The sequence below is a fragment of the Cardiocondyla obscurior genome, linkage group LG13, assembly GCF_019399895.1.
Source record: "Cardiocondyla obscurior isolate alpha-2009 linkage group LG13, Cobs3.1, whole genome shotgun sequence".
Lineage (NCBI taxonomy): Eukaryota > Metazoa > Arthropoda > Insecta > Hymenoptera > Formicidae > Cardiocondyla > Cardiocondyla obscurior.
The window spans coordinates 5,968,524-5,994,744 of record NC_091876.1 but is presented as its reverse complement, the minus strand read 5'-3'; the positions used below and the strand labels follow the sequence as shown (position 1 = coordinate 5,994,744).

The window sequence follows — 26,221 nt, the reverse complement described above, 5'->3', positions numbered from 1 at the left end:
TCCTAACCTCCCCCTTACCTTCCCCGCAGTCCTGGACCTCCGTTGCCGCCCCCGTCGCAATTCGCCGCGAGATATCTAAAACATCGTCCGGCTTTTAGACAGATCTCGCGCACCGTGTATGCACCGCGTGCACCCGCAGCAGCATCGCCGTCGACATCGCGACGACACGCCGCTCGTTTCCGTCGTCGAGCACCGGGTCCCAGCGTCGCGCGTCGTACACGTTACCAACGAGAACGAAAACGGCGAGGACAACGACGACGACGGCGGCGACGATCCGGCAGCTACCCGACGATACCCCGGGTAAATCACGAAGATTCAGGGTGACGCTGAACTGGACGTACGTCATTGCTCGTCTCTGAGGACTCGGCGCCGAGCTCGGTCGAACGTGAGATTCGACCACAAGATCGAAGGATGCTGGCCCGCTGCCTAATCTTCGCAGGTAAATCCTCCTCTAATACCCTTTTTTTTTTTACCGCAAGTCTCCCGCTACGATCAATTCGTTTATAGTGAATAAAAAAATTAAGAAAGACGACATGTGATGTCCGTGTCGCCGAACGGATCTGCTGAACTGATACTCGCACGTCGATTGAAATTAGGTTTAAATTAATAGACCATTTTTTAACAGACTTTTTTTAAGTTTTCAACGAAAGTTTCACTCACTGTAGACGAGAAGCCCGAAAGTTTAGTTAACTAAAAGTGACATTACTGGTGCGACTGACGCTCAAAAAGGAGAGTGAATTTAAACGAGCGTTCGCTCGAACTTCTTCATCCTACAGAATATCGAATTATATTATGTGCATGCTGATCCAGGGATTTTTGCCTTTTTTCACGATAACGCTCTCAAGAGCTCGTTTGTCGCTCCATCGTACTTGATCGGAAATGTGCATTGATACAGTTTGATGATTGGATTATTATCTCCGTTAAATTCTCGCTTATTTCGAGGACGCGAGCTTTTCAACGGAAATCGATACGTATTTAAAGTCATTAAATTAAATAAATATAACGACGCCGTCAAGTATTTTACGCGCAAAAATTTAACGAAAAAGGAAAAACGCTCTCTTACTATTGCGACAAAATGTTACGCGTTTTTATTAAGAAAAAAAAATAAATAAGAAAAAAAAAAAGAAAGAAAAAAACGACCCGAGTATCTCATATCGCGGATACCGTAAACGTAGTTCCGCGTGAGTTTAGCGTGAACAAAATTTTTCATTTTGACTTTACGACCCGCTGTGCACGTGACTCTCGCGAATAACGCATACCGTAAATTTTACGTACCGCTTCTCGTCGAAATTGTCACGTTTTGGGTACGATAAAACTTGCGAAGCGCCGATGATTGTCAACCGATCGGACGGATCGTGATCTCTCGTTACGGTTGTCGCGATTCGCATTATACAAGCGGCGTCAATGTGCTCTAGATACGGAAAGCTGCCGCATAAAAACCAACCGGTCGCAGGGGCGGGTATCCGACGACGTCGCAGCGTGTAATTGAAGCGATCGAAGTGTAAATTTGCTCCTGCGAAAGTTTCACGTCACGGTGGAACATCCGCGGGCGCTATCGCGACGCCGGTTACCGCACGTCCATACTATTTTCCCGTGGAAACAATTTCAGCGCAGCCGTCCAACTTCCCGCGCGTGTAAACGCCGCGTGTGACACGACGTGTGTGTGCGCGCGCGCGCGTGCTTTTCCCGTGTCTATAGTCGCGGTGAGCTTTGCAAAAGTTTCGCTGGAAACAAGATAGAGCGGTGCACGGGCGCGTGCGAGCAAACAACGCTTACGAAAATCTAATTCGCGAAGCTGCACGTTAACAGGTTCGTCTTGCGAGCGCAAAGACGCCTGACGGAACTCACGAGAGTACTCCAATTTTATTAAGTATCAACGATGCTAACTGGATGCGCATATTTGCTAATAAGTCCTCATTTGAAACAACCCCCAATTTGACAATGCAACATTTTCTGTACCCTCTCCCATCCCGGAAATTAATCTCCTTACAGTTTTAATATGTTTTACCTTCTGTAAAATGAGATCGTTATTTAAAGCAATTACAACACGTACCGTGCATTACCATTCTAAAAAGCGAATAATGAATTTAATAACGTAAATAACGTTGAAAAGTTTCTGTTTTCAAGTGCAAGTACTTTGGTTGTTTTCGTATGCTGAAAAATATGAATATCTGAAAATAACGCGCGGAGAAATTTTCTCAATATCCATTTATTGTTATTTATATGTTTATACGTATATCAAGTCCATGTATTATTGCGTTATTGAAAATTGAAACTTTACCTTATTTAGTACAGTACTGGGGAAAAAAGAGCTACATTTCACATCTGAATTATTCGCGTTATAATATTGACCATTAAATTATCTCGTCCGTGCTCACGAGCGTACTTAAAAATTATTTAGGTCAACGAAAAATTGCGCCGCTGCGAGAGCGTGTAAAAAGCTCCGATCTCTGCGCTTCTCATTTATCTCGCTTAAGGACGTTAATTAATCGCGAAAGTCAACCGTACCGCCTGCCTCCTTAATAACTCCCTTAATGATACATAAAGACGATAAACTCGAGACATGTACAAGGAATAACTATCAATTACGAGCTTCTCGACATTTTCCCGCTGCACGTTTGTCTGGGAGCGAATGCAATCATCTTTCAGGGCAGCCCGTAGAAAAGAAGAGGGGTCGATAACGATCGCGACGCGTCTTAAGATTCCTCTCGTTAACATTTCTACTTTCTTTTCTTCGCGTAGGAGGCTTTACGTAGTTTCCTGAAGGAGCCCGCCATCGTTGTCGCCGAGGCAGCCGCCGCTGCTTTACCCCCCTCGTTCCGCACTAATTGCGGACAATCCCAGACTTGAAATCTCTCGAATCCGGGAAAGCCTTTAATCTCAACGGTCGTGCCTTAACGATGTCGCCCATGTTTCGTGGAACGACGTTCTGAAATTTAAGCGCTCAGGCGGGCGGAAGAGTCACCCTTAATAAGGCTCCTCTTCATCGCCCGTATCAAGTAACGTTTCCTCCGTTTATTCTTCCTGATTTTACTTTTCTCGTGCGCGCAAAAAATTCAGATGTGCACATCAGTATTAATAACAATTTAACTGACGGTGAATCTTTTAAAATTTCGCCTCTGCTCACGGAAATAGGACTTTTCGCGTAAAATCAGAGATAAGTTTGACCAATTTCGCGCTTTATCAATGTTTCTCTTTGATAACGCGCGCGTAACGTAACCTTCTAATATTGTGATATAAAATACTCGAGAATTGCAGCGGAAAGCTCGACGTTAGAATTAAGAATGTAGGAATTATCTATCGGACGATAAGTGTTGAAATATAGAAAGTGAAGTCGAGAAGAAAGTTCAAAGTTTGAGCGGACGAGACTTAAGCATCAATCTTCATCAGACTTTCAACATCAATAACATGCACTTTTCTTTAATATTCAGTGAAAAGTGTGAAAAGATCAATTGCTAGGAGGTTCAACCAAAAAAAAAAAAAAAACTTTGTCGGGGAGAAGAACTTTTACCTTTTACATCCCCTTGATTTTAACTCAGTTCTTTTTTTTTCTCCACTATTTTATGATAAAACTTATTAACTCAATTCCGATTAGATAATTATGTTTAAGTGACTTCACCGACCGTTCTCCAATTTATCGTAACTTTTTGAAAAGACTGACATTAATTATTAAACGTTAGTACAGCTTTCGAAAATCAGCAATTCGAAAATTCGTGCAAGCTATTCCTATTGCTTCAAGTGCGCTTTTAACGCAGTAGATCGTACTTTTCGGCGTTGCAATAAACGTGCGATATTCGCTTCCCGAGGTGACGCATTCAAAGCGCGGCATGCAACGTGCGGGCGGACATACGTGCTGGATGATGAAACCTGCTAATTATTTCTCACTCGGAAACACCGGAAAGGCATGCCTGCGACAGCGCGTGGATTTTCCACCGCACCGCTATTCAATCTAAAGCTGATATTTTTCAGCATTCTAAGCGCTCTCATTAATCGTTACCATTTCACAAGACTCATTTCTAAAACACAATATGACAGTGCATGAAAAGATGAATATTTTCTCGCGCCATAACGAAGTAAATTTTTAATAAATATTTGATAATTATATGTATAAGATCGCGCCTCACGACTGCGCGTAGATAATTAACGCGCGTAAAAATTTTCCGGTTCAATTTCGATTCCGCTCGCAGCGCGGCGACAAAAATAACCGACGAAATTTGAGCCGGCTATATCGATCGGGGAGCGAATGTCCGCGACTGAAAGAGACGTGGGGCTTTTTCGCCGGCACGTTCTCCGATTAGGTGGATAATACGGGCCGACGTGATGGGCCTACGCATCCCGATGGGCTCGAATCCCGACACCGGGCTGAATAATTTATTCGTTATGAATATAAACTCGAGGAAACTGATTCGTATTGCCGTGAGACCGACGCGGCACTCGGAGTCTAGGCCGAGACACGAAGCGACGAAGTACGAGGAAAGGAAAGGGCGCGAAAGCTGCTAACCAGGAACCCTCCAGTTCCTCTACGATTCATGATGTTCATCCTATTCCTGTGCTGCTTTTCTCCCCTTATTCCCTCCCCCCCCTCCCCTCTCTCTCTTTTTCTCTTTTCCTCTACCTTTCGTACATCTCGATATCCACCCTCACTTCAAAGCGTGAGGATCGGGCAAAGCTTTCAATCTCACAGCTGCCGCTTACGTTCTGCGATCTCGTACGCGTTATTGGAATGCCAGAAGCGCGAAGAAGGGTTTCAGTGACCGATATAGGCGGAAATGATGATACATATACGTGATGGATGTACGATCCGTTCGTGATCTACAGATTGTACGCATTGTGAATACGAATATTCTGATTAAAACAAAAAAAAAAAAAAAAAAAAGATACAAACACCACAATTTTTACCTGACATTTTTCAGTCATATGGTACGATTGACAGAAACGACGGAGTTGTCGTTAACGTAAAAGAAATTGCTAAACCTAATCATTTAATCCCCATCGGGCAACGAAAAATAATAAATAAAATACCGCAAAAAAAAAAAAAGTGGAATTACTTACTTAACAGCGCAAATACCAGAAAACCGCGTGTTCTCTTCGAATTACCGCGGAGCCAGTGAAATAGCGATTAAGATACGTCATGCCGCAAAGTCCGGCGCGGGAATTCAACGCTGGCCGTTTCTTAGCTCCAAAGTTTTACGCGAGCATTTACAATTGAAATTACTCTGTCGTCGCCGGTGGATTATTTCAGACTGTGCCTGCGAACTATAGCCGGTACTCTTACTCTTCTTCTTTCCCGCGAGATTCGCTTTGAGAGGATTTTGTTCCGAGTCATAATGAAATCGTCTCCCTCCAACCATCATCGCCGCCCCACCGCCACCTTCTCTCTCTTGTACGACACGACGCCACCGCTGGTTTTCTTTATTACCCACCCCCTGCTGCTTCCTCCCCCTACGCTTGATCGTTTTCTCGATGACACTCGCAAATACAAGGAGAATTCCAGGCTCGGAAATAGTCGCCCGTGGTAGTTCGCAACGCAAATTTAATAACTCGTCTTTCAACATACCCGATTCTCTGCGAACAAACGCTCGCAGATTACTGTGAAAATGCGAAAGCGGAAATGAGCCAGTCGGTGGCAACTTGAACGAAAATTGCGAGAAACGATCGATCGCGGTTTTATCACGATCGAACTTTCGGAGTCGCGCTCAAATATCTTTCACGGTGCACTTAAACGCTCGCAATAAACTTAGCAGGGATTTCGGAACAGAGAGGTATAAGATTTTGACGTATTTACGAGATCGATATTATTATAAGAATTTTTGTAAAATATTTTAAACTATTAATTTAAAGGAATTTAGAAAAAACATTTTTCTTTTAATTGTATAAATTATTTTATGTATTTTTGTATTAAAAAAAAATTATTTTTCCCTTAAATTAATATCTTGTAAAATATTTAACAGATCCTAATTGAAAATTACAAAAAAAGAAAAATCATGTGACTTACCGGTCTGCATGAAGACCAGCGGAGTAGCAGAATTTTGCCGGAGGCTGTAACAAAAAATTAAAAATATTAATGTAGGCGTGTTAGCATATCATTTAATAAAATTAATAAAAGGCATTAATAAATTTAATTCTCTTATTAACCCCAATTTTTTTTAGATAAGACGCATACGTATGCAAGTAAGAACAAACGTTATTCCGTTCATATTTTGACAAGTCTGACTATATTATATTGTTATCTACTTGTGGAGAGAAATCGCAACTAAAATATTTGTATAGTCGAGATAATATTGGCGTCTACGAAATATCATTAAAAATTAAAACCACCAAAAATTCGTATTACATTTACGTTAAGCTCGAGCTCGAGTAATAATTCAAATTTCTGCAAAATTTCGATAACCATGCATGTGCGGATCGTATTGCGAACAAAGAGCGTCGGTTTTTCATACGTGTAAAACAAAAACCGTGCGACCGGTCAAGTTTTAAATTTATATGCCAGGAATAATACCTCGATCGTAAATTAAGGTTTGCAAAACGGTTTTATGCACGGCCAAAACACCCCTGAGACTCAACAACGCCGTCGACGAACTGGACTTGATCCCCTACGACGGATCATCGATTAAACTCTCTTTAAACCCTTCGCGTCTTCAAACGAGCGCGCCAGTTGGTATTACAAGTGGACCGATCGTTTACCTTCACTCGTTGAGATCGCTTTTCATCGGTGCTTTCAACACGACAAAAGACGCGTGCACGCACCTCCTGCACGTTCCATGCTCAATAGCGCGTTTCTCAATAGACTTGTAAAACATGCGATTTCGGCATACAAAGAAGAAATAAAAGGCAAAGATATTTATAAAAATCTACTTATAATACGATTAAATAAAATATAATATTCTCGCAAAACGTTACGTTCCTTTGTACAGCAATTTCTTGGAATCTGTCGTCACAGATTGAAAATAAAAAAAGTAAAAAATGTAAATTTACACAGCAAAATGCAAAGTGATAATAAAACAGATCACTGGCGCTTATCGCCGTCCGTATTTCATCGAAGTTGAAAGCGCTGATTTGCACCCGGATCTCAGTCACGGGCCAATGAAATTTTCCGCGATCGTGCGCAAGAGGGAACATAGTTAAGATGTAACGCACATAACGCAAGCAAATTTGCATGGCAATGAATCCATTGTATTCGTAACGGCATCGTTCGACCGTGATATCGAGCGAGTTGCAAGGAAAGCGCGGATACGCATGCGGAATTAAAAGCAACCGTGCACTGGAACGCTGTAGCGTACTTGAAAGCTCTGTTATCAGTTATCTTTACGGTAAACGCGCTCAACGCGCTTCTGGAACAGCGCTCGGAGTAATAACCCAAGTCGCCGTGCAAATACAGATGACCGTAAACCATGTAAATTTCCGCGCGACGAAAGTCCTTTGCTGACACAACGACAATTAATTTACCTTTCGCACGAAATGACTGCAGTGTCTTCGATGCCCCTCCCACGAGCGATCTCGGCGGTTTCAACAGAGATTTGATACGTACACGAGCTGTTTAGTGACTCCCTTTAGCGGCGAGATTAGCCTACGCACACGTCGAATGTTACACCGTTAACTGCTGAATTATTCCAGGATAAACGTGTTTACATACGTTTAGTTGTGCAGCATGCACTAACGCCGTAGGGGTACTTTAATCGCGCCATTTCAATGGACCTGTCATCTATCCGCGCGTGTTCAATCAAGTTTCGGCAATACCGGCAGCGGATCAGCTTACTGTCAGTAATTACGTCGTGACGTAACAAAAAAAAAAAAAAAAAAAAAAATTTATAAGCTTCGAAAGAGTTGCAGCTGGTGTCGAAATAATTATTGTACATAACGTGAATTAACGATGCGAAATATGTGAAATTCGAAACTAACGAGTTTCGACGAGTTTTATATTTTCCAAACTTTTGAATCTTGATACTAGGCATATAGAAAGAGATTTAAATTTTATTTCAAAATAATAGAAAAAAAAAATCCTCTAAAATTATTTTATACATTAATTATTTATTCGAATCAGTAATTATAAGTAGATCGAAAAGAAGGTAAAAATAAAAGAGAGAGAGGGAAGAATGATTAAGTGGTATTATTAAGATCTCGACGGAGTTACGGGGGAAATTGATGTTAGAAGTTATCGATTCTCTCCCGGGGAAACTGATTAGAGCGATTTTCCTACAGCGAAATTGAAATTCGCGGTGTGCTTTAATGTCATTTAGAGAAACTCGCAGGCGTCTGGAATAGCGTTGGATGAGGACCCTTTAAGGATCCTATTATCCATGGAAATAACGTTGAAGCGTCGCCTATTGAGATCCTGTACACTGTTCCCCGTCAATTTGTAACGCACGTATAAGTTAAATTGAACACACCTTTCGCGCGAGCGCATGTAACAACGAAAAGTATTTGTTTGAAAATGCAAGGTTTGTACACCCACTTACGAGAACAATTACAATATTATCGTAATTCACACGAATGTAATGGCAAAACAAAATTATCCCGGGTGTTGTAAATGTACGCTTTATAATCCATTATATCTCCAAAGCAAATATGTCTTTTGGATTAGCCTAGAATTCATCCTCTCGCGTGTTCCTCGTGTATCTTTAAATGTCCGTATATACATATACGCGATATAGGGAGCTCAGAAATAACAAATTAATTGAGAACAAGTAAGTAATGTGATATATTATAACGTTACGTTATATATAAAAGTCCTATTTAAATGCATTAAAAAAACGCGTTCAATCATCTCGCAGAAAAAAAAGCACGTTTAATATTTTTTAAATAAAAGTACGCCATGCAATATCGCGTTTTACCGAATTCATTGTTCGTACTGAGCAAAATTGTACTACGAAACGCAATATGCATTTCGCAAAGTCAATATCTCAAAAATCGACGTTTTACATTCTGCAAATAAAAGTTTCTATATTTTCACGGTGTTTCCTTCGTTTCGTTTCGTTTCGTTTCGTTTCAGCCTGATTAAATGTTCTTTGAGAATTGAATATTCCTGATTAATACGTATAAAAGCGATGACATTGAAAACTAATATTGTTACATCGCCGCGTTACGCTTCGCGACCCTCGATGTCACGTGAGAATGGGTCCTTATCGCGCGTATTGCTACCATTATCAGCGATAGGGATAAATCAGTCTATCAGTCCTCTCGCACGCGTCCCCCTTTGACAGCCTCAGGAAGAAGCTGGAAGGAGCAGCGACCGAGGAAGACGTAGTCGCTCGATATCCATTAACTCCCATTCCCTTCCTTCTCTTTCTCTCTCTCTCTCTCCCTCTCTTTCTTGTCGTCTCTTCTTTAAGGAGCAGAAGCAAGATAGAGAAGTTATTTCTCGTTCATCGAAAAGATACGAATTTTATGCTCTTCGAACGACGCGCGCCTCGCGTTCCTGAGCTATTTCAGAGTCATGATTGTAGAGTTAAAAACGACCTACATAGAAGCGGTAAAATTGCATTCTTTCTTTATTCATAGAAAAATGTTTTAATAATCTTTATTCCTTCGCAAGATAAATATAAATTACGGTTAACTATTTTTCATCATCGACATACGTAATAATCGATTCGAAATACATTAAAGCTGCATCTCGAAATTGATATCTTTAGGACAAAGTGTAAAAACATCTGCTAATGGCATTTTGTAGTCACCAATCGAGAGAGCCAAGGCCAAAATCGTTTCGGAAAAGATTTCGAGTTTTTTTTTTTTTTTATCGCGATGAGAGATGACACTCGCTAGCTTCCCCGTCTAAAGTCTTTCTTTTGCTTTCCTTGCCTCGCTCCTTGCTCGCCGAGCTTCGTCATTTAATATTCATACCGCCGCTGCCGAGAGCGGTGCACTACGATGCCCGCGGCCACGGCCGCCCGCCATCACGGAACCAAGCTTGAAAAATGGACGATGCTTTTGATAAAATACGAAAAACAGTTCCGCCCCGCTCTCTGTCCCGGATCTCCCATCGTTTCCTTTTCCGAGCCTCCACCGTTTCCTCCCTCCCCACCCCCCTTTCCCCTTCGTGCCCCGTCACGTCACTTCAGCGGCTCTTTGAGTCGCGCACATCCCGCCACTCACCTCGAAATCGCAAATTGGACGAAACGCGACTCTACAGCAATATATCGTTCCCGGTGTCTGAGCTCCTGCGCGCTCCTCTTGCCCGTTGAATCTTTCATTACGGAACTCGCTGGAAACTGCCGCGCGCACGGCCACTACCCATGGGATTGCTAAAACTGAGAACGACCCTTGCCGTCGCTCTGTCATTATTTCACCTATTAACGACGTATAACGTGAATTCGCTCGAGTCCTCTACAAGACTCTTCCATTTGATGACTCTACCGAGAACACAAACACCTTAATTCCCAAGTAGAAGACTGTTATAGTTTTTTTCTTTTTCTTTTTTTTTTTTAGAAACAAACACGTTTTAAAAAGATTTATTAAAAATTTTTGCGACTAAAGCGATAACGTGTACCTCTTCGACTTTTAATGAATTATTGATTACGCAGATATATTGCGAAATAAAAAACGAGAAAGAAAGAGAAAAGAATTTTTCATTTCAATTTTTATATCGTGCCTTATGAAGAAATAAACGAATCAGTGATATAACATATCACGTATACCAACTATACATATACATATACATATCCATGTATAACATGTACCTAGTTAATAAATTCTGATAATTTGTGCAACAGCGCTTCAACATTATACTTGTCCAAAATTCCGCTTCGCAAACAGACAATACGCAATTCGCGCACACGTTTTGAACTTCGGTTTTAAACTCGGGAACTTGCACCCGCTGTTTATAGATCGTTTAGCATCACGTGCGTATCACGCGTCGCTGTAACTGCAGGTGGTTCAACGTCCATCACGAGGAAAAGAGCAAGTGGGAGGGAAACCGTACCGCGCGATACCCTCGAGGGGTCGAGCTGCGCCCCTGCGGTAACCGTAGCTTTTCCGTCTTCTTTACTTTTTCGGTCGCACCCCGTCCCTGCAGTTGCACGAAGATGCATCCTGCTACAAGAGAGCCGGGGAGAGTGTATAACGAGTCCGAGAGCTCGTCCGACTCTCGGGTCGATGGTTCACGGTTTTGTCTTGCCCTCTCGAACGACCTACCCCTTTCCTGTCACTCTACTTCCCTTGGACTCTCTCTATCTCTTTCACTCTCATTCTCATTACCTCTCTTTCCAGCCGTTATCGCCGATTCTCTTCATCCACCTTCGCCCAGCCCTCCCTTGACTTCCCTCCCTATCGAAGCGACCAGTGGCGTAACTTTAAATTCAGGGCCAGTCGCGATGTGTCCGACGACAAGAGCTGACGTCGACGGGGCACGACCCATGCATAAAGCCAAAAGCAAGGAGAATCTCACGAGGAAATCGCGATGCAATCACCTTGCCGCGATCGCAAGCAAGCGTCAGTTACCTCGCGTGAAGCAGCGGCGTAATGATTAAAATAGATACACGTACGCAGAAAATAGCATCGTATCAAAGTCGATTAAAGTTTCGTTCTTTATAGCTGTTTGTAACAATAATATTTACAAAGAAAAAAAAAAAAAATTAATAATTTTAAAACGAGGGCAGATTTTACTGCGATTAAAAATTATCGGTAAATTAACAGCAATTTCCGCGTACCTCAAATCACCGCTAATATTTATGAATTATGAAATCGCACATATTACCGAGAAATTAACCTAATTCCCTTATAATCGTTCGCAATAAAACGTTCAAGTGCACGGTTACGAGCGCCGGTAATAAATGGCGGCTGTTCCAACGATTTCCCAGTGGCTGTCTAGCGAAAACGGATTGTCGACGGGCGGAGAATGTGTGGACCCTTCTCCGCAGGTCGAAGGGCGCCGGAAGAAGGCGTCGAGACGCCTTCCTCGGGTAAATACGACGCAAATTCGATACCAAACCTCTCGTCGTAGTCGTCGTCTGTCCCGACTCTTCCTGAATTCCGACGTTCACGTCGCCGGCAAGATCCGACACGAGCGCACCTGGGAATAACCGATATCTAGCTCTCCGTCTTTGCCACCTTCGCGTTCTTCGTATACATATATTTCTCACTATGCAAGAGATCCTCCCCTGGCACCCCATTTAGTCATTCCCCTCGCCACCCCTTCGCTCACCCCCTCTTTCCCTCTCTCACTCCGCAACGTATTTCTCGTCTGTGCCAAACTCGTCGCTCCTGCGGCTTTACCCATCCATCCACCTGTCTCTCGTGGTGACGCAACCGCCGAAGTAACACCGTCGCCGGCGATGCTTGTCGCTTTCCGATGTAAACGTCCTCGGGGACATATCTTCCGATCTGATCGCGCACACGAACGCGGATCGCGGGACAAATGCTTCTCCGTCGAAACTGGGGCGATTGGTCATTGTGACCGGAATATTTAGGCTAGGAGAAATTTTCCGATCGAGAACGACGGCAGAAAATAAAAATTCAAGTTTATTACCGAATTTATTACCTAACGTAATAGACATTTTATTAATTAAAATATTTTTTATATTTATTTTATTTTATAACGTAATAAACTATTTTCAAATAATTATTATTTTAAGCAATTAAAAAGTAAGAAAGGCGTTTAAAGAATTTAATTTCTCTCTCTCTCTCTCTCTCTCTCTTTTAATTTATATAAATAAAAAAGTAATTAAGGTCATATTTTCTCTATCTTTCTTGTAGACTAATAAAATAAAAAATGCGAGAGTTAATTCAGTTGTAGAAAACTTGGTTCTGCCGGTTGAACGGTAACGGAGATCGTTTTCATAGGAAATACGTACTATTTACTCTACGCTTTGATCATAAAGCGAGACACGACTCAGGTTGGTAGTTGCACATTTGCAAGTTACAACGTGATCCTCCTTCGCTACTAAAAATGCGTTAGGTCGTTGACACGACAACGTCACGATATTTCTTTTTCTCCCGTTCGTCTTGCCAAAGCTACACATCACGCATGCACATTGGCCAAGCGTAAAAACGCTCTCTTATATCCTTCGTTCTTTTCTCCCTTCTCGCATTATCAAAAGCGGTTCGGAAGAACACGCTTTCTTGACGTACGCGTATACGACAGCGAAATAAATACCCCTCTCGAAACTCGAATCGAAATACAAAAAAATCCGGTTCGCCGTTTATTAAGACGGCAAAAGACTTCTTAAAATCAATTGCAGATCGTACCGATTCGTCGTTGTCCGTTCTCGAGTTATCTCGCCGAGGACAAGAGCTATCGCGAATATTAAGAACAGAAGTTCCCTCTTGACTAAAGTCCACCCAACGGTCAGCGCGGAAGCGACGTGATCAACCACCGTCAAGATGTTCCGCACCTCGACAAGCGAGATTGGAACGGTGGGAACGACCTTTCATAAATCCTAAGGATTCACGGGATGCTGCGGGACACTGTGCCAGTGTCGCTGCTTGTCCCTCTGATCCCGCAAGAATATACGAGCCCTTAGTCGCGCGCGAAATAAATTTTCCGAGACGCTAACGCAACAGCGTGTCTTCCTCTTTCTCTTTCCGGCGTGAGTATCGAACGGGACTGGGACGCTTTCGCAGCCACCGAGGCCCGGCGTGACATCCGGCAAGAATTTTCGCGAAATATTAAAAATTTACGTCAACTCGGTGACGGTAAGAAAATTGTCCCGTTACGAAGAGAGATTCTAGCGTATATTTTGTATAACTGAGACGTCCCGTAATATATATCTCTTTCTTAAGAACCTAGCCGTATATATCGAAGAAAATTGTATCAGTCGAATGGGTGGCACGTAATCCAGCTTCGCAATATCAAAGTACATGTCTAGTTATACCTCCCGCGCGACGTTATTGATAAGAGATATGTCGTCAAAATCGAACTTTCTCCTCCCTTTTCTCTATTTCGCTCATTTTTTAAGTACAAAAAAAAATAAGTTCTCTATAATAACAAACGCACAAGGGAATAGCTTCAAAACGAGCTTTATAATTAGCTTTATTATAGATTTAATTGTACCAACTGACTTCACCAAGATCTTTTCATCACCCAAAGTCGCCACCACATCGCGACAAATGCTACTTGTCGTTACTTCAATTATTTTGCACGTTATTTGTGCCAAAAAAAAAAAAAAAAAAAAATTATTCTTTTATTTTTCCTGCTATTTCTACCAAATTATTCTACTTCCCGCATGAAAATTCGCAAGATCGTCGGATTGTTAAGCTCGCGTTATCTCCGACTGCAGCCTTGTCGCGCTTACTGAATCGCGTAACTCCGATTCGAGAATGAAGAAATTAACCAACGATCGATCTATCGGCAGCGTCGGAAATTCCGTTTCCTGTTTACCGCTTAAAGGCGAGCGAAAGATTTCTACCTACGCTGGTTCGCTCGACCGACCATGGATTCACCGCCACGCTAGCGTATTTGCTCGCGTAATCTTTTTATCCGCTTCCCCCGTGTCCGTGCCGGAAGCAGCCGGGATAGAGGGTGGGTTGTATAGCATCTCCCGCCGAGAAGGAGCAATATCGTTTGCTTCGAGGCACCCGATCGCATCCCGAGAGACATCGTTTCTTCTTTGCCTCGTTGCGAGCTTTTGCTCTTCTCCTTCTTACCGGTTCTTTTCGTTGCGCGAATGTCTTTCTTTCCTCGATTTTATTTGCCAATAATATTACAACACTGTTATGTTATTAACAATAATATAAAATTTGTTTTTCTTTAATGTTTGCCGCTTCTATATCAAATTATAATTTTTGATTTAATTTAAAGACATAAAAATTAAAGCTCTAATTTATACGCGTGATGTAAGTGCACGTAATAAAATATTGGAAAAAAAAGAATCGTTTTGATACGTTATTTTCTTTTCCTCTTACAGTTTTACCTATTGTTATGCTACTATTCCCTTGTAAACGATCATCTTTTACGGAATATCGTCTTGAGCGCTTTAAACCATACATTTGTTTTCTCGTCTTATTCCATTGGTTATTTTTCATTTTGACGTTGCCGGACTGGTGCAGCCGGTCCCACGGAAGCTGCTTCCGCTTCACTGATCGCGCAGATGTATCTCCATTGCAAACAAAGCGACTGGCAAGAATCTTCTTACCGGAGAAGTAGCAACAGTTTGCAGTACGCGGGAGAATCTCGCGTTGACCTCAGTTTGTTTTCGTGGCCCACTTCGGCACGACGTTCACCTCTCTTAAAACCTTGATCGAACTAGCTAGTTTGTCTTAACTTGAGAAATCGATATCAAATTGGAGGTGACGATCCCGCTAAGAATCTACCGATGAAAGCGCATAAGTCGAAGCACTTATTGCGAGAAACAAATACGCGACGTTCACTTTTACAATCTAGAGAAAATAATCGCAAATCCGCGTCTTTAGAATCGCGATCTATTTTATCAAAGATTATTTAAAAAAATATATCAAATAATATTTTTAATAATTATTTGGGAAGTAAAAATTTGTTTGCATAAAATAAAAATTTGTCAAAATTTTACTTAGAACGGTTAATTAAAAAAAAAAAAAAAAAAAGTTATAACAATTAGAAATTCTGTTTTTTTTGTTTATAAATAATAGAAAACAAGTTCGTGTAAAATGCATAACTCAAATTGTCGTCGAATGCACAAGGTTTTCGCATACACAGTAATTTGAAAACGAACAAGAGCAAAAATTTTATGAATTTTTCACTGCCTATTTTATTTTTAACCGACCAGTGGAGTTTTGCCACGAAACTTTCGCGGGCAGCGACAAAACCGATTCTGCACGCGGCATTAAATAATCGATTGGTGCCATAAAAATAAACGTTCTTGCGAGTCGCTTGATTTAGAAAATTGAATCTCTTTGTCCCAAAGAGACAAAAGGAAGAAAAGCTGAAACGCGAAAGGGTTGTCGAATTTCGAGACACGCGCGTATCACGTATATACGCTTGCCAATAATTTCGTCTCGTTTAGCTGATAGAGATGTCTGTGCGTATTTGTATTGGAGTCGCCGGGTGTATTAACATCTCCAATTCGAGACTTGCTTGCGTGCAGGGCCTCCCGCGTAGCGTCATTTCCGGCTGACACCAGTATTGTGCAGACTACATTGTCCCCGCGTGTATTCAATGAGACGGCCCGCGGCAACGAACCGTAAGGGGGTGGGAGCGAGGGGGAGGGAAAACGGAGGCGAGAGGAGACGCTCGGGGAATGCTGCCGGCTTTCGGCTCGTAAGCGAACATGAGGTTCCTCGAAACAATGAATTGTTCTGGAAGACGTCATTGTCCGATCGCTATTTGATGGACTTGGTTTGCGTTTTGCACGGCGTGCTGAACAGATTCCCGGCTTTCCTCCACCCTCCGCCGTCTCCCAAACTGCGCATTATTTGCTTAGCGGAAAAGATCGATCGCTATCGCGGCGATAACTTATTAACGACTTAAAACGATATCGGAGATATTTTTAATTGCATTAGATATACACACGGCGACCTCAAGAATTGGCGATTTAATGGAAAAAAAACATACGTGGGACGAAGTACCTCGGAATGAAAATGCTTACGATCCAAGAATATACGAAAGTAGCGCATGGCTGAACTAAGAATACAAAAGAGCAGACGATCAATCATAAAAAAACGAAAGCTTGAATCGAATCCAATACTCCTTGAATCGAGAAATTTATGAAACCGACGTACCTTATGGCTACGCACCGATAGAATCGTGGAAATGCGAGGGCAACGATGTGCGAAAGCGAGGGAAGCCGTAGCCAAGAATGCACGCAGAACCGTGGGAATTTTCATTCTATTATTTCCAGCAAACTCCGCCAAGTGCTTTCATAACGATTTCGTACCTATTTCTATTTCTGATTCAGCACATCCACGACGGCGAGGTACTCGGCCGTTTCGCTCCTCCCGCGCGCGCTCCCCATTCACCATTCACGGTCCTTATCACCGTGGAGAACTCAATGAACGAGCAGGGGTACGACGAGGGTGATTTCATTGCAGATACGCGTGAAACGGACCGTTACGCGGAGTCAATAGTCTCGTCGGTATTGGTTCCCGCGTAACCGTATATTTCCAAAGTCGATTTCGCTATCGAGACAATGCTACGCCGTATTTGGATCTGCGGACTTGTCGCGCGAAGTTATATCGCGTCCAACTATTACATTATCCAGCACGTGAATACCAAACGCGTCTGGCGGTCTCTCGAGTCCGTGTACGTACATATCTCCGACTGTTCAGATCGATGCTCAAATCGAATGAAGCGTTTACCATTAAAATCGAGTCTAAAAATTACCTAGGTGTCAAATAATTCGTAAAATGATATCGTAAAGCATCTGTATATTTATCCATATATTTAAAATCTAGAGCATACTTGAAATAAAATATGCCCCGTACGAGTTATAAATAGCCGACGCTGTTTCAATGTTATTAATAGAATACCGTGTGCATTGTCAATAATAAATTATGTTGAACGGAAACTTCGAGCTATGTAAATGATTAAATCCAAACGTACTTTATACAAACAATCATCGCGTAACAATATTCTATTTACACGAACCGATTCGCACAAATTCACGTAAATCTAATAACTTAATGATCTCTGCGTCAATTATCATTCCAAAATAGTTAACTATACGCCGTCGTTGCATAAACTTGCTCGCTTCAGTCAGGATAGAATTAATCGTTCTCGACGACGGGAGTAGGAGGATCTTGCGCAAATTCCGCATTCCCTGTCACGGGATTGTCGTTTCGCTCTCGCGAAAATGGCGCGATTCAGACACGCTGCCAAAAGCACTCCCGCGGTAGACAGTAACATCTCCCGGTTTCCCTGGCCGGCAGAAGCAAGACCGCGAATTAGCGCGACATTACTACCGCGAAAGCTCGACTCAATGGGTAGTAATATTGTCTGACCCGGGTCTCATTTCAACCACCTCGGCTCCTTTAAACAAGAGGGCTCCGAGCCAAAAGGGACCGCTGTCCCGTCCGGTTTACCGAGCTCACCGAGAACTTGGCTATCGAGATAAAGGAAAAGAACGCGCGTTGTCGTCCGATATTCCCGTCACGGCACTCGGCTAAACCTGGGATAGGATAAATCCCGAGAAAATGAATTTACATGACGTTGCACCGGTTTATCTCGGTTCTGCGGCTCACCGTTGAAACTCGCGCAAGTGTTATTGAAACTGCTCCGTTTTTGACAACGGATAGTAATTCTTCTAGATGCAAATTTAGATTAAATACACGTAAAATAACAGCTTGATATAAAAAATTCAATTTGTTGTACGAGCAAGTTAGTCTCTTGAATCTCAATATAGATGCATATGAGAGAAATATATGTCGCTTATTTTATTTTGCGTTTGACCGAAATATTTAAAGTAATTTATTTTTTATTAGTTGCGAAAAAAAAAAGAAAAGAAAAAAATACGCGTTTCGTCTGACAAGTGGTCTAAATAAGTGGCGACGGAAAGGATTACGTGATTCACGTCAATTTTATTTAAAATTGTAAATCCAGTCACGAAGGGTTCGAAAAATTGCGGCGCGACCGCCCCTTATTCTTCTTCCCTCTTGTAACTCAGCAAGTCGCTGCACTCAAGTCATCCCAGAAACTCGGCGACTCCTGCCCGGGCAATAACTCAGCCGGTCGGCGTAGCTTCGTCCCGACCGGTAAAAACTGACGCGATACAAATTGCACCTGCTCGACCTACATAAATCATAGCTGGCCGCCCGACTATCGCGCACCATCTCTCTCCGCTTGGACCCATCCACCGGCGTTATAACCGCGCGTACGTACGTGTCTGTGTGCATGCACGCGTGCGTACATCGATCTGACCCTCCCATCCCGTCGCGGAATTAAATGGGACAGTTTCGAACAGCGGAATCATTGTGGCGAATTACGCGAACCGGTTCTCATCATTGTCCCTTGTCGTTTCGGCCGGATAACGCGATCTTGTAGCGTCCAACATTGGGTGGGCGGAGCAGAAATAATGCCGAAAACCATTAGCATTAAATGGAGCGACGTCGCGGAAAAGCATGTAGATCGATATCGTCCCGATGCGACCACCTTTTTCTAACCCTATCACGGTCCTCCGTGGCGCTCTTTATTCTCTTTTGTCAACGATTCCGGTCTTTCTCCTCGGTAACAAAACTTTGTACGTGTTAACCCTTACAGCGCTAATATTGTCCAAAGTGGGCGTCGTCGCTAAACGCCCTTCAAAGTAACGATCAAGAAAATTCTTTTTATACCTAATAACGTTAAAAACGAAAGGAGAGACAAAGAATTTTTATAATCAAAAATATCTTCGACAATCTTGCACCACGTTAATAATATTCCTTCGAAAATCATTCGGAATTCAATAAATAAGCAAAAGTATCACATAAAAAATTGTATTTCGTAACTGTAATGTAATCGAAACGTCTCTCGTAAGTTCGAGCGATTTTCTTAAATTTCGGCATAATCCGTCTCTCTGTTTTTCCGCAAGGGAAACTGTTGAAAATTACGGAGAACGTCTTCTAGAGGCAAGTGAGCTTATACGATTCTTCTGACAAAGATAAAGGTACGAACAAGACCAATAATCTTCTGCTTACAGAGGACTACCGGTCCACGAGACATCGACTTGTCGCGCCAAAGAAGGTACTTACGCGCGGCAAAAGCAATCTCGCTCTCTGCACCCAACCTAGCCTTTATAGACTCTTGACCTCTCAACAATCGCTCAGGGTGCAGTTTACTACGTTGTATAGGCTTCCGCGTTAAACTACGTGCGCGAGTAATTATTACATAAATTCGCCGGCGATGAGAAATGCTCATTGATTATTGGTGTACAATTCACGTCGCGCAAATAAACCGTCTCCTGAGAATAACTAATTATCGTTGTTGTAGAATTAAATAATGACGCTGTCCAATAAACGTTAAATTCGTAAACGCTCGTAAAAAAAAAATAGTAAATCGTATCGGAACAGTCTGCCCTTTCTGCGTAGAACGTTACTACCGATTGCGAAACATAAAATATTTTTCTAATATAATAATAATACTAGTTTTATAGCTATATGGTACCTACTTTTTTTTACGTCAAGTTATCAAAGTAGCAGTTAATACGTTTTATAATGCAAATGCAATGTAACAGGCAATGTGAAAAATACGTATCATAAAATGTGAAGTATGATTAAGCTCGCACGACACGGATGCGAGGATTGGCCGTCTCGTAGCCGTTCTGTCCGCTATTATCCGACGTAAGAGCAACTAAAGGAGATGAAAAATGGGCTCCGCTCGCCGAGTCGCGCAGAGTTGCCGACTCCTTCCTCTTCGTAAAAAAAAAAAAAAAAAAGAAAGAGAGAGAGAGAGAGAGAGAGAACTTCAGAGTAAAAAAAAAAAAAAACCAGAGGGGAAGGAACGGATAAGAGCTTTCTGAAAGTATTCTAGTTCGACAGACGAGAGAGAAAGAGAGAGAAGTTTGGGCTCGTTAGTAGTTAGACGAGTTGCCACGAAGAACTGAAAAAGCCAGATTTTTTTCTCGCACACCCACCTTGCTAATGTTCGCTTTATTACACGCTACACCTGCCGAAGTGGCGCGGCCCCTAATTTGTATCGGATAATGAGGGTTAACGAATTCTACGAGCTTCCGTTTTATAGCACCGCCCGCCACGTCGATGATTAACGATCCGGCAAGACTGCAAAATCTAACACAGATCCAATTTCCGTTATATTGTGTGACGCTGGCAGCGCGCCCTATTTATGATTAACGACGGAGCAAAACGGCAAAATCTATCAACATCCAATTATGCCGCATAATAATGGGCGCCACGTGCCGATATTTAGTGATAACAGGCGAACAAATCGGTAAAATTCGCCAATAGCGGCCTGCGCGGGGCTTTAATTGTGCTGCTTAATGTCGGCAATGCGATATTTATGACGGCGCGGGGGAGAACAAAACGGCAAATTTTACCAGCACGGTCTGGTCGCGAGGGAGAAAAGCCGGGGCGATACAATCCGAAATATCGGCCGTGCTATCGAGTGCGATCCTGCGCAACCGTATAATTTCACCGGGCACGAAACTCAATAACTGTGACGACGGCTCTCGAATATCACGATAATTAATTATACTCGGCTAGTACTCGGCGCAATATAGAAAATCCGGCGTGACTTTTTCGATATTACCGTATTATCGTTATCGGCAATACCGTCGCTCGACAGATCGTGAATGGGTTTTATTATATCTGCACGGGGGGAAAAGGAGCAAAATATTCCGCGAGCTTTATAAATCCATGATTTTTTCACAACGTGCAGAATAGATTGTAAACGACAAAATGCGTAACTTTGTCTTGAAGATAATAAGACGGTCGCGTAATGCGTTACGAGCCGACCGTAACTGAAAGTCATGAAATATTTTTTTTTTTTTTCTTTAAGCTCTGCAGTTCGTTCTAGTAATGCTTTATTGATGAGAAAAAATCGCGCGGTTACCCGTGACAAATTCAGAGGATGGTACCGCGCTACCCCTTGCCTCAATGGCTTTACAAAGACCCTTTTTGCGAGGGTTGCCGTTCATTTTTATAATGTCAGGCAAAATCTCCAAGTAATTTGAGAGATAGGACGCCCCCCGTTCCCCCCGTTCTGAATTAAGCGTCGTCATTTCAATAAACAACACATTATTTTCATTGCAGTTACCGCGGTTCAATGTTTTTCTCCTTTTACATTCGATTATTTTAATTTTCTTAAATGAAAATAATTTTAATGTCATTTGCTTTCCACGTAAAATATAATAATTTTTATTATATCTCGTTATTTACGATATTCACGATCGGATTTAATTTTCTGGCAGTTAGACACATACGGATACTTTTTCTACAGATTTTTTGTTCTTTCCGCTTCGAAAGTTAAATTAATTCCCAACCGTAATAGTTCTGTATTCTCTTCGCCATCCTATATTACATTTCTATAATTAAACTCGACAGGAGTCTTCGAAGAACAGAATTATGCAGAGTTTACGTAATAAATTAACAACGCGGAGTTGACGACGATGAATTCGGCGACATCGTTAATATTTCAAGACGAACGTCGCGCTACTTAAACGTGGGAAGGTGCATTTTCCAAGCGATATGGGCACGCTATTCAATCGTTCACGGGCAATCAATACCGAATAATGTTCAATGTTTGCGTCATTTTAATAATTAATATAATTATGTGGCGCGCTGCCTGCCGACCGATATTTATTTCGAGGAACACGCGAGCTTTGAAACTGCCGTCCGGCAGAGAGGAACGCGGAACGTCTTCGTGGTATCCTAGTAGCCGAGTGCGAAGCAGTGGCCGGCTCGCTCTCAACCGAGCAGGACGAAAGGGGGTCAACAACCCCGCCTTCGATAATTACCGTGGGTAGCGTGGGCGAAGCTCTGTCTCCCTTCCTCCTCAACCCCAGGGTCTTTGCGCCTCGGTTGCAGCGAATCGATGGAGCGCCTCGATCGCCCGATAAAAATATACCTCTCCTCCCAGCTACGCGACGTGCGCGCGTATTATTTTGTAAACGGGTCCTCGCGCGCGCGAGCACACAACGAAACCTATGCACCTACGTTACTACCTTTCGCGAAGAATGTCTGAATGGGGCTCGCGGGTTCTTTGAGGGCGACGTGGCGGGGATGCTGGGGGTGAGGGGGTGATACACGAGGGCGACGCGGCCTCCTCGCCGAGAAGCGGCGACGGCGACATACGGCGCGGCGCACACGACATTCTTTGATGTCGAAAACCCCGGCGTTTACCCGACGTCACGGAAATACCAACACGAACGTAGGCATTCGCTCCCAGGATCTGTATCGCGGAATCGTGCCACGGGCGGAGAGAACGGGGGATGCGAGCTGCCGTTACAGAAGAAGGACGGGAAAGTGAAATGCGTCGTGGTATTCGCTTGAATAGCGAAATATTTGCTCACGATTCCCGATGCGGCATGGGGGGCCCCCGCGGTTTTACGCATTGTCGCCTTTTTATATGCCCCAACGAAGTGGCAGATAGGAAAACATCGCGATCCGTAATCCCTGTCACGGTGGAGTATAATTTGAGAGCTAGATAAACAGTATTTTTGTATTATTCCGGAAAGAAAAAAAAAAAAAAATACAGCTCGAGAAGGAGACGGAAATATTTCCAACTAGGGCGAAGCGTTTTACTAACAAAGAAACCATGTCAAATATTTAAGTTCTAAATTAATACAATGTACCTATTATGACATTATGCACATGGTAAATAACATTAATTTAAATTTATTGATAATATTTCTTTTCACGGAGAGCGTAATATATAATATACGTAATATAATATTTCATACTCCGATATTAATTAACTTTGATTAAATAATGTATTTTGCTAGAGATTAATTAAATAATTAATTAAATTAAATTTTTCTCGAACATCACGGTTTTTCAGAGACGAGTTATTTTTTTTATTTTTACGGCAGAAATAGATTAACGCTCGGCGGTTCTAATGCTAAGAATATATACCTAATACACAGACGTGATAAAAAAGAAAAAGGAAAACGAGAGACGGAAAAAGATTGGCGAAATAAAATTGACGAGATCCGGCAAGCTGCGGATGTTCACATGTGAGCGCAAATTTTCTGCTCGACCCGCGCGCTTAATTCGCCCGCTTGAGGAACAGCGCGAACACGTCAGCGAGGCAATTAGAGCACGAGGATATCGCCTCCCGTCGTTAAAAAGGCTTAAAGCGGATGATTTCAGCGCCGAGCGGTCATTCTACCGTGAACCGTACACACATTTCCCGTGAAAATCAAAGGTCGCTGGAGTTCTACCGCCGAAAATAGGCCATCGGCTCGATCGCGTATTACCTCGGGGCGTTTTTCTGCGCTTGAGGGGGGAAAGGGAGGGGGAGGGGAAAAAAAAAGAACGCAACAAGACCGTGACGTCACTTGGCCGGGGGTTAATGGGTTTCGGCATTATCAGCTGGCGGCGCCAGCATTCGGAAGTCCCGCGATTCTGTTTTATAACACGGGGCCGCACCTTGCGCGCTTACATGGGAAAGTAATTAGCAGTAAATTTTCCGCACTGTGTATTATTTGCGCGCCGCAGACGCATGTGCGGTTTTAGCGACGGCGCCGTGCGGGATCGCCACGGAAGGGAGAGAAAAATAACTGCCCCCGGCAGTGAGATATGTGACCGTTAACCGCCCCCGAACAAGCACCCACGGCGGAATAATTTCGAAAGACGCACGGCCCAAATAATTAGCCGGCCAACTTTTAATCAGCGCCGGAAATCACGACGGATTACTTCGGCATCGTGAAAAAAAGATGAACGCCGACTCATTATTGGCCGGAATTAACTTCTGAATTTATCGTCCACCTCTCGCTTTTATTAGATAGCATAAATTTCATCTCTTGCTTCCATATATCTTTATACACTCAGAAGAATATTTATATCATAAATCGATTGAGATATATATTTTAAAAATACGTAAAATATAAAATACATTTAAATAGATATCTATTTTTTTTTTTTTTTCTTAATATTTATAGATAAAAAAACTTAAAAAAGAAAAAACGACAATTTGAAAAAAAAATTAACATAAATAGTAAGAGATACGTAACAATGGAATTATAACATTATTTATTATTCATTTAATAAAATATTTTTCAAAAAATTTTATAAGAAAGTGTCTCTACATTGGCAATAAAAATCGAGGTTTTAGGTGTATTGCCGAGAGTATTGGCAGAATCGGAAGTATCAGAAGATGTGCGGCGTAAAAACAAACGCGATCCTGAGAATCTTGTTACACGACAGGCACGGATTTGCCAGCATCATTGTCCCTCCCGCAATTGTCTGTGTTGTTGAACCGGATCATAAGAAAGCGTGGCGGTCGGGGAATTGTCCGCGAAAATAAATCACGGGCTTTATCGATTGCTCGCCACGGGGCGGCGAACCAGAGGGATTGGCTGGTGCAGGGGGATGAAAAGAGGAGAGGACGGAGGGAGCGCGCGCGGAGAGAGGTGAACGGAGCAGTGATAAAAAAATCGAGCACGATGTGGAATTCTTCTCTCCGTACGAACAGCGGGCGTGCAACGACGCGCGTTATACCTGCGGGCTTTTAAATTCTGGCCGATTCAAATTCATTTCGAGCGCGGCCAAGCCGTTATCTATGCGTGTGGGGCTTGCGGTTCTCGGCCTCGGCGTGGTAATAACTCCGGAGCAAGCGGGACCGAGAGTATAGGAGCGGAATTTCTGGCGTAACGAAGAGAGAAATTGAACGAGAAATAGAGAGAGATGGCAGCAAAGGGTAAGGTAGAAAGAGTGAGAGATAAAAAAAAAAAGAAGAAAAAAAAATGGGTAAAAGCAAACGAGAGAAGAGAGACAGTGATGGCGTGAACGAAAACGGGACGCAAGATACAGCTGACAATGAGAGAAGTGAATGAGGGAGAAAGAGAAAGGAACGTTCGCGAACTGGACCACGTACAAAGGTACAAAGCCCCGGTAATATATTTTGGATTACCTCGACCAGATCCTATCCCACGCACTCTTCTCTCTCTCTCTCTTCTTTTTATCCCTATTACGCGCTTTAGCTTTCTTTCTCTCGCCGTTCCTCGTTAAAAGTATTCAAGCGTACCTTTAACGAGGCCACAGGTACAAACAAATCGGGCCACCTACGTGTAAACGAATAAAGGTGGAGAAGCGTCGGCCACCCGGCGGAAAGGAGGCGAGCCGCCCTCCGGAGATAGCATTTGATACATCCTTACAAAGGAATACGATTTGCATAATTAATAGCCACGAGCCACTCCGTTACTTGATTCCACTGTTACAATCACGTTCGACGACACGTTCTGATTGCATGCCGAGTGCCACTCGCAACACTCTTTGTTCACGAGCTCATTTTCGATAGCGTCTCACGAGAATAAATTATCAGACTTGGGAAAAAAAAAAAAAAACCGCGTTTTCCCTGTTACTCGAGACCTCCACCTCTTCGAGCCATTTCTCTATTTCAAAAAATAAATTGCCCTAATAATTTTAATATCAATAAAATTGCACTTTATTGAGTAAATAAAAATTCGTTCTAAATATATTATTAAACGAACCGTCGAATTGCGAATTTACAAACTTCAATAATTGAACAACGTTCAATATTTATATCGCCCCTTTCGGAAAATATACTCCGTCCATGCGGCAGTTAAATCGGCGCCTTATAATCATACAGTAAATCTTTCGGAGGTTACACGGCAAAGTTTCCACCCAGCGAATTAACTTGCATTGAAAATAATTCACCCGAAGTGAGACCATCGAGAACTTGAGAACCGGTTAACTGAACTACAAA

General features: G+C 42.7%; 1 protein-coding gene across 1 annotated transcript in view; it reads left to right on the top strand.

Moving 5' to 3' along the window:
- Positions 1–6: 6 nt before the first annotated feature.
- Positions 7–26,221, top strand: part of Dscam2 (Down syndrome cell adhesion molecule 2) — an 81,135-nt gene continuing 54,920 nt past the window's right edge. The window contains 2 exon segments of the mRNA XM_070665423.1: positions 7–334; positions 337–439. Of these exon segments, the coding sequence (XP_070521524.1) occupies positions 119–334; positions 337–439 (319 nt within the window). The 5' untranslated portion in view covers positions 7–118.